The 12,006-nt window shown below is 43.0% G+C and overlaps 1 protein-coding gene across 1 annotated transcript in view; it reads right to left on the bottom strand.

The window, feature by feature from the left end:
• MGAT5 (alpha-1,6-mannosylglycoprotein 6-beta-N-acetylglucosaminyltransferase) overlaps positions 1-12,006 on the bottom strand; it is a 114,684-nt gene that overhangs the window by 7,834 nt on the left and 94,844 nt on the right. Inside the window, exons 14-17 of the mRNA XM_066190355.1 lie at positions 6,328-6,474; positions 3,956-4,072; positions 3,108-3,182; positions 581-738 (exon numbers count right to left, since the gene is read on the bottom strand). Coding sequence (XP_066046452.1) covers positions 581-738; positions 3,108-3,182; positions 3,956-4,072; positions 6,328-6,474 — 497 coding nt within the window. The remainder of the gene's footprint in view (positions 1-580; positions 739-3,107; positions 3,183-3,955; positions 4,073-6,327; positions 6,475-12,006) is intronic.

Raw genomic sequence — 12,006 nt, 5'->3', positions numbered from 1 at the left:
GTAACTTTCAGCGTTTAACAGATGGGTTTTTTTTCCACAGGATTATGATTTTGTCTAGACAGCTAGAAAAGGAAGTCTTTATATGAGCTGCTTCTGAACTCCACTGGAAATTACAACTTTTCAAAGAAAATACAAACCCCCAAATCTTCTACAATGTAATTTAGCAAAAAGTGGGGATAGAAAACCTGGAAAGCAGATTTCCCTAACAGCCATTTGTGGGAGCCTGGTTTGGAGGACTTTGTTTTTATTCTGAAAGGAACACAGACACATTTCCAAAGAGACAGCACTCAAAAGAAGCATTCCTTTCCTTAATGCCCAACACCTCCAGAGTACCAGGGTTCACGACTCTTTACCCAGGACAAGAGTGACAGAAGGTTTGTGGCCCCCAGTGCTCCTGGCAGGGAGCTCTCAGCAGTCACCACCACCACACACCCCACAAAGCACTGCCAGGCCCTCACTCACGGCCAGAGCTGCTCTCCCCACCTTCCCTTCTCGCAGAACTTGTGCTTTAAGTTCCAAGTGTGATAAAAACCAGTGCAATAAAGAGACCAGACAACATATTTGTGCTGTAAATACTTACCTAAGCAGAGCTTTGTCCTTGTTAAGATGCTGGAAGAAGGAAGGCTCGCAGATGAGCTGGCTTTCCTGACAAACTTGCTTACAGGATTTTCCAGGTTCAGCGATTTTTACTTGAAGGGCACTTAATGGGGGCCACATCACCTGCCCGTGACAGAAATCCTGCAGTGACAGATCATGTCTTGTTATGATGTGTTCAGACAACATTTCAAAATACTCAGACTGTATTTTAACATTTGGCACCTCACCAAAAGGTGATCAAATAATTTGGGCCTGGTCCATCATGGTTTGCTTCCTCCAGACAAAACCAAGACTTGTGTGAATTGATCCCTCACTGTGACCCAAAGCCCCCAGATTCATTTACCAGTTCTCAATATCAGCTTGAGCTTTTTTCATTCACTTTGATTTCCTCTGCTGAAGGAGGAAGTTTTCATACTTTCAGGTCTCACCACAAATGTAAATATTACACAGCCATGAATCACAAAATACCATTAGTTGGAAGGGACCCACAAATTTTAAGGTGAGACCAAAGGAGGTGTTCTCCTTCATCTGTCTTTTCTTGTTCTTGGGCAAATGTTCTCACCCCCCTTGCCAAGCTCTGGGGCTCAGCTGACCCTCTGCTGAGCCAAGTCAGTTTTCTGACCTCACAGAGTCCTGCCCCAAACATTTTCCTATCCAGTTCTCTGCTTGGCCACATCTTTCAAAGTCAGTGTGTCTGTTCCATCAGCCCAGCCTGCCTCATCTGACAGCTCCCAGATTTGCAGCAGGGAATCCCTGCTGCTTTGGCTGCGGTTGCCTGGCTGCTCCTTTGATGCCAGAGCCAAAACTGAAGCAATCCCTCCCTCTGCTGCTGCCTTGCAGAGCAGACACAAGTGTGCGTGCAGCCACGGGGCAAACAGGATCAGGGATGGGCTCAGCAGATGCCAGGGATGCGCCAAACAGCCACACTGGGCTGCTGGCAGGGCAGGGCACAGCCAGGATGGAGCAGCTGGGACACACAGCTGGTTTAACTGGCTGAAGGTGGCACTGCTGGGCGTGCAGCCACAGCTCACAGCAGTTCAGTTCCCTCGTCTCAGACTGGAAAGGTCTTCAGGCCAGATGTTGGATCTGAAGGTTAGGGGAGTTCACTAAACCTTTCTTGTGCACATTGTCCTCCCTCCTCACCTTCAGCCAAGGCCCCAGAAGGGGAACTCTGGGCACCTCCTTTAAATGCTGTAGTTTAACAGTCCATAAAACGACTAGTGGAGAGTGTGTCCGGCCCCATCTCTTCACACAAACGCCCTCTGAAGACCTCACTGTCGTGGTCAAGGCACACAACCTCTGAACCAGACCAATTCTTTATTCCAGCATCTTTGTTCCTGTTTCAAGCTTGTACTGCTTTCTCAGTTCTTCCTGCCTCCACCACAAACTTGTCAAAATAAGGTCTCAATCTTTATTTTTGCTTCATCTGACATGTTAATTAGGCAGAGTGCTAAGCACATGCAGCTAAAAATTGTGCTTGAACTTCCTGGGAGCTATGAAACACCAGCAGCCTTTGACAATTAGTCAAAGCAATGAACAAAATTACAATATTCTGTGGATTTCTGAGAAGCACAAGGGAGGGCTTAGCCCTTGGGGGAGGGCCAGAGGGAAGAGACAGGTTTAAGCCACAGGTGCCATCTCCTGATTGTCTCTTTCTCCCTTAGACTGAGCTCCATTTCTTCCTGATTGACAAAACCTCCCAATTATCGCTAACTTGGGTAGAAGAACCAAAAGCAGCAGTGATACTTCTACAGGTTTTGTCATCAATACAGCAGCAAAAAGCTAAAGTGTTTATTGGCAGGAAAGTGGGAATAGCTACGCTGTGTAAACTGCCCTTCTGACCTGGAGCTCTGGTATTCTTTAGGACTGTCTCTAATAGCACACACCTTCAGGAATAAAAGTACAGACACATGTCCAGTGCCCTTGAAAGAAATCCTGGCAACTAAATGACAAATCAGAGATAAAGGTTATTCCTATCTCTCTTCTGCAGCAGCCAGAACAAAAGGCAGAGCTGGCTACTGCAACAGATCTGGCTTGGGCAGAAGTCCAAGCAAACGCACAATTTCTAGAAACCAGATTCCCGTGTAAATCTCTGCAGCTTATTATTCCAACTCAACATCTTCTGCTGCTCTCAGCTGGCAGGAATGCTCAGGGACCAAAAGTCCTTTAAGTAAGTGGGTTCCAAACCATTTAAATCGTTATTGATTGAAACTAAATACTTGAAAAATCTGCCCAGAGGCTGCAATTCTGCCCAGAGACTGCAATTCCATCAAAAAGTACCTCTGTATTTAAGTGATCCTTCGTGATCCAAAGCTTTTATGTGTGTACACAGCTAAGGAAGTCACACACACAGAGTGAAAAATTGCTTTGCCTTTCTGCTTTCATATAATGCCAAGGTCTGCAGAGCTACTATTTCTACTTGGACAGCAGCAACACTGAGGAGCTTTAAAATGGAGATGGTTTTCCCTTTCCAACATAATCCAAGAGTCATCCACAACAGAAGTTCCTACCTGTCTTTCAATAAAGGCGTTCATCCTCTGAAGCATTCCCTCACAGGTAAATTCATAGGGCAAGTAAGGGTCAATCTGTGGAGACAGTGTGTTAATCTGTTTCAATCAACTTCGTGGTGTACTCTGTGGCAGCAGCTTCTGTTCCAAATACTCCATTAACAGCTCAAGTAGCAACAAAAAGTACTAATAAACTCATTAACAAATAAGAGTTTTACAAAACCATCAGCAGTTTTAGCTGATTTTTCTCCTTTTTAAAGGCAATAAGAATTGCTCCATGAGTATCTTTATGGAAACCCAGGGTACACTGCCAAGTGGCAGATGTAAAGCTAGTCTGAGGCCCTCTGGGATTCCAGAGCTCCTGTTTTAACTAAGTTTCAGTTCTGAAGTTGAAGTGACAAAACAGAATGTGGTACCTTTGAAAATTCCTTCATACTCTTCCCCCCTTGAAGCGCCCTCATTACCATTCCACACTGTAAGTGCACAAGCACTTCTGTGGGAATCTCAAGGCTACAAACTCAGAGTTGAGCAGTGCAGAGTCTGAAACGCTCTGAGAATCAACAAAGAAACTTCCTCACTGAATGCACAGAAAATTGCTGCAGATTGCTGTATAATTCACACGTGAAATCCTCATTTCTATGGGTATTCACCCAGTCATTTTTTTCAAGCAACAACCTGACATATCCAGTATTAAAACATGAGAATTTTGATACCACAGGTATGTAATAACCATTTTTTCTTCAATATCCTACCAAAATGCAGCACTCATCAGACTAGCATTAGGAAGCACTGTACGTGCAGTACACGTACACCCTCAAGTGCTGAGAGCAGATTGAAGACACACTTCTCACCTTTTGATTCAAAATTGATTTCACGGCCTTCTCAACCTCAGAAAGATCATTGATGTCCACAGTCCACACATGGGGCTTCCCAATGTAAACTTCAGCATAGGGATGCTGAGATGTCAACTGAAAGAAGAAATGATATTGGTCAAAATTAACATGTAAAGATATTCTTGCATCTCACTCTCTTAATCAGACTTTTTGGATGAAAAAAATCAGACTTTTTGCTCACCACTTCGTCATAAAACAGGCTCAATGAATACCCCAGAAGGCAACTAAGAAAAGCTGTATCAGAGTTGCTTTCAGAACTAGCAGGACAGCTCAATAAGTATTTTTTGTGACCAGTCACCCAGGAGTGAGAACATGCACATGAACACACAAAAGGGAGCAAAAGCTACAGACGGGAGAAGCAGTTTACACCAGCCTCAGAAGAAAACTGCTTTTTCAATAAATACCAAAACCCCCAGAGGATAGGCTGTTTATAGGCAATGTTTATACAGCTGCCTCCTTATGCTGTCGTTATGATAAAGACATTGCAGAAGATGTGAAGCAGGAAGCAGTGTCTGTTGGGAAGAACCTTCTCCTGCACCAGGAGATACACTGTACTTGATCTTTTCCTCAAGTGAATGCAAGAAACAGTTGCAATCACCACCAAAAATATTAAAAAACCCATTTAAAAAAAATAGCCATTGCATTTTGCTCGTGGAGAATAGTAACTTGCTAAGGTTACTTTACAAAACCACTAAACACAGACTTTATCTTCAAATTCTTATATGGATAATCATGTCACAGAACGGAACAAGCTCTTTTTGTTCTTCTTTAGCACTTGAAGAATGCAGAGAAGCATTTAAGGGCTTTCTTAATCCCAAAGAACCAGCACGTGGATTACTGGCAATCAGATCTAAATGCAGTTGTGAGGACCAGTCAGAGAAAAGGTTTCTCACAGGACAGGTCAGCAGAGCACGTGAAGGCAGCAATTTTCAGGATGTACTTTGGACTAGGAGCAGTCAGTAGGGATTATTTTTCGGTACAAGCCAGGTACACGGCATTTCTGTTAGTGCTGACACATGCCATCAGGATTTCCAATGGCATTCCAAGCCCTGAAATTCCTATGAAGCACTTAGATTGGCTCAGATTATTTACTGAGTCTGACCAGTTATGGTGTTTGGGCACAGAACAACTGGATATGAGACAAAAACTGAGGGACTCCCAGAAGAAAAGTTTTGAAAACTGTCAAGCCCAAGGAGAAAGTTTTAACAGGCCTTTACTTCCTTATTGCTGTCTCCTTTGTTAGCAACACAGACTGAGAGAAGGGGCAAGCTTCAGCTTGCACAGGACACGAATTTAGTGGACAGCAAGAAAGGCAATTACAGTTGTAGATCATAAGATTATAAGGAATTTAATTTATGTTCCTGATTGAAAATGGGAAACTGTCTTTTGCTTATCAATCAGCCAGTGCTGCTCAGGACACAATATATATGGCCCAAGAATAACCTGAACTGGGAAGTGTGGCTGTGCAAGGTTCTCATCATCTGCATGTTACCTGAGAGCTTTCCCTTGATGTAAATACATAAATAATATATGTGCATACACCTATGAGCAAGCCATGGCCACAGACACGAGTGCTGATGTCAGAAATGGCTCTGTGACTATTAAATGTTTACAAGGATAGCCTGGATTTTACCTACATTGAATAAAGGGGAAATATTCCAAAGTCAGTGCCAGGATGAGGGGTTAGTTTACTTAGCTTCAGTCTTCTTTCACTAGAGAGAGCACATTGACTGTTTTGAAAGCTTGGAGTTTGGTTTTCCTGTTTTCCTGGAGTCAGTTCTCCAAAGGTCTTCAGCATTTAACCACAAACACGGTGGGTGACCATTAATACCTTAACTCAACAGTGCCTCAAACATGTCTTTTCTGAAGAAAATAAAAAAAATCCCAGAACACACATAACCACCCACAAATGCCCTTTTCATAATTTACTGAAACACCTATTTACTTCCTGCACAGTACACTGCAATGCCTGTTTCTTCAACAAACTAAAAACACTTTCAAATGATGTATCAAAATGACACGATCTGTTCCTGGGCAGAACGTCAGGTTTCCAAGTGAAACTTCAGTTTATGATGTCTCAACAAGAAGTAGCAGAATGTACCTATAAGCAAATCTAGAGATAAAGCCTGAAGTGTGCTAACAACACCGTTTTATTTCTCCTATAAAAAAAAGGACTGATACTCTTCTCCTCAATGACTAAAGAAACAAGCAGTTGTACACCTCTGGCAATGAACCTTGAGCATTAATGCAATTTCTCCAACACTCTGTTACTAGAAGGAAACCCACAAGCATCTTCAATAAAAAAAATTATCAAGACTGATAAAGCTTACCTCTCGGAGTGTAGGTTTGCCTTTAAAAAAATCTGTGTTTTTGCTGCTTTTTGGTGGGTTAAATCTTAAATTTAGGAAAGCACATCCATTGGCAATAGCCTCCAAGGGAGCTGGCCCTTCATATGGAAATCCAAGACCAACAAACAGCTGAAAAATACAAAACAAGGGATATTTAAATTTTTGGTATTCACAAAAAAGCTAAGAGCTAGCTTGAAAGAAACAAAAACCCCATTCTGAATGTACCAGCCTGAAGAAAATGCAATGCTAAGAAGAAAATGGGAGAAATTCAAGAGCTCACCACCTCCCACCCAAGCAGTAACGGAATGTCCTGTAACACACTTTTGACAATCATCATCTGTTAATGAGCTGAGCTGTTTTTTTCATGGAGCTGAGGCAACAACAGACCCTTTTAGGGCTTTTTTTGGGCAGGGGAAAAACTGGTGGTTCGATTGGTGTTGAAGTGGAGCTGCTGGGGCTTTCCTGCAGGTACAGGTTCTAAGGCAGCGATCTCCAGGAACAGCTGCGGCAGTGTTTGCCTGACTCCCAAAGCAGCCAAGCCGCTGGCTTTGCCAACAGGAACATGCTCCTGGCACACTAATTAAGCCTCCTAATTAAAACGGTAGGTGGCAGCAAACAGCAGCTCACGACTCTGGAACGAGGTGGCAAGGGCCCGCAGGGGCTTCAGACGGTTCAAAGCCTCCAAGGGAAACCAGAGCAGAATAATCCATCCCAAAGCTTTTCCTCCACCAGCTGAGATTCCAGGTGCTCTAGAAGTGGCACTGCTCTGCTCCAGTGAAAACGCATTACACGGTTTTTTGGAGTTGTCTGAAAAAATCTTGATGCCTTTCCTGGCCAAACATAATGAAACCCCCTGAATTAAATAAAGGATTCTTCATCTTCATTTGAATGTTTGTGTGTAACGGGAGAACGACAAGCTCTGAGATGGAGCAGCAATTTCTCAGTACTGCTGCATAACAATCGATATGTATGTATACATATATATACATATACATACAGTTACTGCATTTATCAGGAAAATAAAGCACTGTGAGAGTCGTGCAATCAGGACACATATTCAAAGAGGTCAAGGTGTACTATTCTGCTTTAAATCTTCTGCAACACGGAAATGAATCCCAGAAAGAGAACATTCCCAGCTGGAGGCTCTTCCTAGGAGCTGATCCTAACATTGATGCATAAACCTGTAGTCAGGCCTGTCGTGCACAGGCGTTGCAGCATCAATCCTCCCCAACCCACGGCAACAACAGCATAAATTCAGCGTTGGCTCATTTTAGAAATGCAAGTGAACACTTCTCAGCATAGCTGAGGACATTCAATTTTCACTGCATGGAGCTGAATATTGTAATTTCAGTTCTCCATTTTCAGGTAAAAGAAGTTGCCTACTTGCAAGAAGTTTCTCAACTCTTTCACAGATTTAAATCTTAAAGAAACTCTCCAGTGGCTGGTAACAAAAGATCTGGAAGCTATTTCTACTAAAGACAAATTATCTAAATTCTGGGTTTATATATGGCAAAAAATATATCACCTTTCAGTCAAAGAACTGCATGCTAAATATAATCTCAAAAGAGGCTGAATCTCTTGAAAACAATGAATTAAGGACATGAAACCATTTCATGCAGTCTGCACATAAAATATTATTTATTTAAATTACTCCTTAGTTCAGGCAGAAAACCAGCTGAGAACCAGCAATTAAACCCATCTGAAGTATCAATTCTCCTATGATCCTGTGTTTGTCTCTTACGTAGGGAATGCTGGGTTGTTTGCTTAGTTTTGCACCTTTTTAATAAACTGCTGCTGTGCACTGCTGAGTTCTGTGCCTGACTGGTCCATTTATTTGGGAGGAAGCTCCATGGGAAAAGAAACATGGGTTTATGTTTTGACAGCACAGAGCGCACTGCCATCACTTAATCTGTAATAAATAGCTTACCACCTGTTTCCCATCCATTTTCCAACCTCACCTTTAAGCAGCACTGTTCCTTTGAAGGAGGAAAGAAGGATGTGTCTGATCCCTCGAACAGGGGGTGTGCTCTGTGTGTGTGTGTGCTGCCTGGTGGCCTGAGGTTGCAGCCTGGCTCACAGCTGCCTGCAGCCCCTCAGATCCTTCTTTCAGCCCTTCTATCACCCTCCAGCCCATCATCATCAAATCCGCTGAAATTCCCAAACTCAATCCAGACCCTTCTGCAGAAAGTTGTCCCTTATGAAGTGTCCTTGCCCATGGAAGGGGGTGGAACTAGATGATCTTTAAGGTCCCTTTCGGCCCAAACCATTCTGTGAGTCTCTCTACAATTAATGTTCCTCGGTTAGGGAGTCAGTAGTTTTGTCTGGTGTAAAGAGCAAAACAGAAATATCTTACGTGCCTCAAGAAAGTCACATTCATTATGATTAAAAGAGCAAGTATTAGAGAACACAGGCCTTTTCTGTAACTCATGATGCTCTCATTTGCTAATCCTTTGAATTACAGGCAGCTTGTTATTTCCAGAAAGGCTAAAACAATCAGTCAAGGTACTTCCTAAAATTATGCAGCAAATACTGCAAGTAATTTACTGAAAAAGAACTGCAAAAGAGAAAAAAGTAGAAATAACAGTCGCTCATTTTCAAGTACCAACCAGTGAAGCAAACATCCACCCTCAATACACACGAGGCTGTGGGGAAGACAAGGCTCTGCCCACAGAGTGAAGATTTAGACCAGGCTGTGCTTCCCCTAGTCTGTGATGTAGCTGTACACTGCTGCCTCCAACACTGAGGGTGCTGACTATGGCTTTTAGGGTGATTTCTCATCAGATGTAGGTCTGGTAACCCAGCCCACCCTGGGGAGGCACGTGCACGCTAGGGCTGAAGATCCATATTGGAAAACTTCAAACGTGACTGTGTTGGTAACACCACAGTGGGTACACATGGCTAAAAACATTAGTCCTCATCTCACTCTGTTAGCTGCAGCAGAACTGCTCTGCAGAGGAGAATTGCTTTATGCTTTACTGGTTGATCAGTGCTTGGAAAAAATTCATATTCTGTTTGTGAGTGTTTTTCTCACCTTTCCAATGTTTCTGAAAGCAAGAGCTATTTTTCCCAGAGAGTTTGAAGTGGGCACACGGCACAGCCAGCTCTGCATGCTGACACCCCATGGAAGGTGGTGGTTGCCAGAAGGAAGTTACACTGTAAAAGGCTATCTAAAAGAGATAACTGCCAAAAAATACAGGAGTAGAATGATCATGGAAACAGCAGTGTGGGGTTGGGGTTTTTTTTTTAAGCCATTCCTTTTTAGCAAGGTCTGCTGCCCCAGGGTGTCTGTGCCTGCACAGACCAGAGAAGCGGATTGTTTCTGCAACATTACTGGCCCAACTTGAGTAAAGTTAAATCCCTTAATAGTTTGGTTTTCATAACAAAGGCTCCTCAGGAACGTTTTCCACCTCTGTAAAGAACTGAACCTCTGGTTTGCAATCTCAGACCTTTGAGATGGCCACCCAGCATCACACCAGCCAAGACACCGCTCTTCTTCCTGTAATGTAAACAGTCCTCTCACAGTGCAGGAGTTAAGTGGAGACATCTCTGACACAGAAAGTGACTCACAAGCCCTCCCATGAAAAGCAGTATGGGGTGGTTTTTTTTTTTTTTTTTTTTTTTTTTTTTTTTGGTGGAGTTTACAGCACCACATCAAACTACTATTAAAATAAGTAAGTAAATAGTCTTCCTCAATTACAGCCGAAAGTATAAAATAAAGAGTGAATGCTTTACTTCACCGATTGTAATTATGATTAGCGAAGTAGTTAAGAAAAAAATTTAATATTCCAGAAACGAAATGCTGTAGTTCCACACACAAGAGCGTGTATCGTCTTCTCTCCCCTTTCTAACATTACTGCACTTTATTTAATTTATTCTGTCAAGTTGGTAGGTTTATCACCACTTTAATATGCCTCCTTACTGAATTTATATATTCTCTTCTGAACTCCGGAAAGAGGAGTACAGCAAAGGTTAACTATCTTGCTATATTCTCACCAATACAAAATACTTTCTGCAAAAGTCAATCCTTCTGTGATTCAAACAACTTGAGAATAGAATCACTAGGTAAATATCTTCCGCTGATTTTATGAAGTGTGTGAAAGTAAATATATATTTCTTCATAAAACATGAAAACAAATTTGTTTGCCTGTGACTGTCTAAGGAGGGTTTTGCTCCTACTTTTATTAGCTCCCACACAGAAATCACAGAACCCACTTAGCAGAAGAATTCAAACTCTCTGAGAAATTCACAATGACTTGAAAGAAAAAGTTGCGTCCGAAACTTTCTCAAAAGGAGAAATACTTCTCAAGAATTCAACACTGGTGCCTCCAAGAGAGCCTGGTCCAACTCCTCCAGCTGCCCACTTGGCAAGGAGCCCTGGGAGCTGGCAGGAAGGCTGCCAGCTCGCCTACCCCATTCTCCTCTGACGTGATGAATGGCTTTACATCTTCTCATAAGGGACTGGAGACATGGCTCGTTTTTGTCATGCTCCACACAGCTGAACCAGCCATGATGAATCTCAACCAGCCCCTCCTGCCTGCACAACTCGCTCCCTCCAAAATGTGCTGCTTTATAGCACACACAGACCGAAATGGCAGCTGCACACTGCCCGGAATAACTGTGTCCTACCAGCTACTGCGGGGACCAAAGACATTTTGGGAATGCAAAGCTCTGATTAAGAATCACAGGACTGAGCCCATCACCTATTGGTATTTTGCCGTCTAAGGACAAAGTGAAGCAGTGCAGCATAAGCTGACACTTCTGACTAGGCTGAACCATGTGATTTGTTAAATTGTTATTTATCTCTCCCTTTCTGAAAACCAGAACGTTTGCCAGCTGACCTAAAACCTGCTAACACAACGTTGAAATCACAACCAATGACAGACAATTCTTGCCCATGCTCTCAACACACCTGAAGGCTTCTGGAAGTTTAAGGACAAAGGTTGCTGTCTCCCCACGATGTTCCAGATGAGCATTGTAACCACAGATGTTCCCAGCCTGGAATTATGGCCCTGATTATTCACACACTTGCAGCACACAGACAGTCTGGTGACAAAACCCCATAACTAAATTCATTAGGGGGCTCTGGCCATTTTGCCTAGTGAGCAAAGTGATTATGATTAAAAAGTGTCCTTGAACATCACTGCATGCATGTGCACGCACACACACAGGGGGCTCCTCTAGGCACAAAGCTCCTATTCAAGTCAGCTTGATTTTTGTGAGAAACCCTCACTTATTTTAGCAATTCAATCCGTGATCCATCTGATATAAACACAATTGACCCACACTGGCAGCAGATGGCCACCGGTGGCAGGTGAGCAGTGTTCTGTACTAAGCTGCATTCAAGTATTGCCTCTTAAAGGGAATCAGAATCTGGAACTGTGAATACACAGGCAGCAAGAAGACTTGGAGCAAGTGTGTCTGTGATCAACACTGACAGGTAACCATATGCTGAGGCAGAACAGCCAGAGTACCTATGAGATATTAAGCATCAGCCAGCAAAAAAAAAATTAAAAACGCCACCCACCCCCAATCCCCCTCCAACTGCAATGTCCAAACAAATGAGATGGGAGATCTCAGTTTCCACTTTCAATCCCAGGATGCTGCTATCTGTTCAATTAGATATATTGAAACCATATTAGACAGGAATAATAAGCAAAATGC

Source organism: Chamaea fasciata, unplaced genomic scaffold, assembly GCF_029207755.1.
Source record: "Chamaea fasciata isolate MVZ Bird 193981 ecotype frontalis unplaced genomic scaffold, bChaFas1.0.hap1 SCAF_8, whole genome shotgun sequence".
Taxonomy (NCBI): Eukaryota; Metazoa; Chordata; class Aves; order Passeriformes; family Sylviidae; genus Chamaea; species Chamaea fasciata.
The sequence above is the reverse complement of the archived record's forward strand: the minus strand, read 5'-3'. Positions and strand labels throughout refer to the sequence as shown.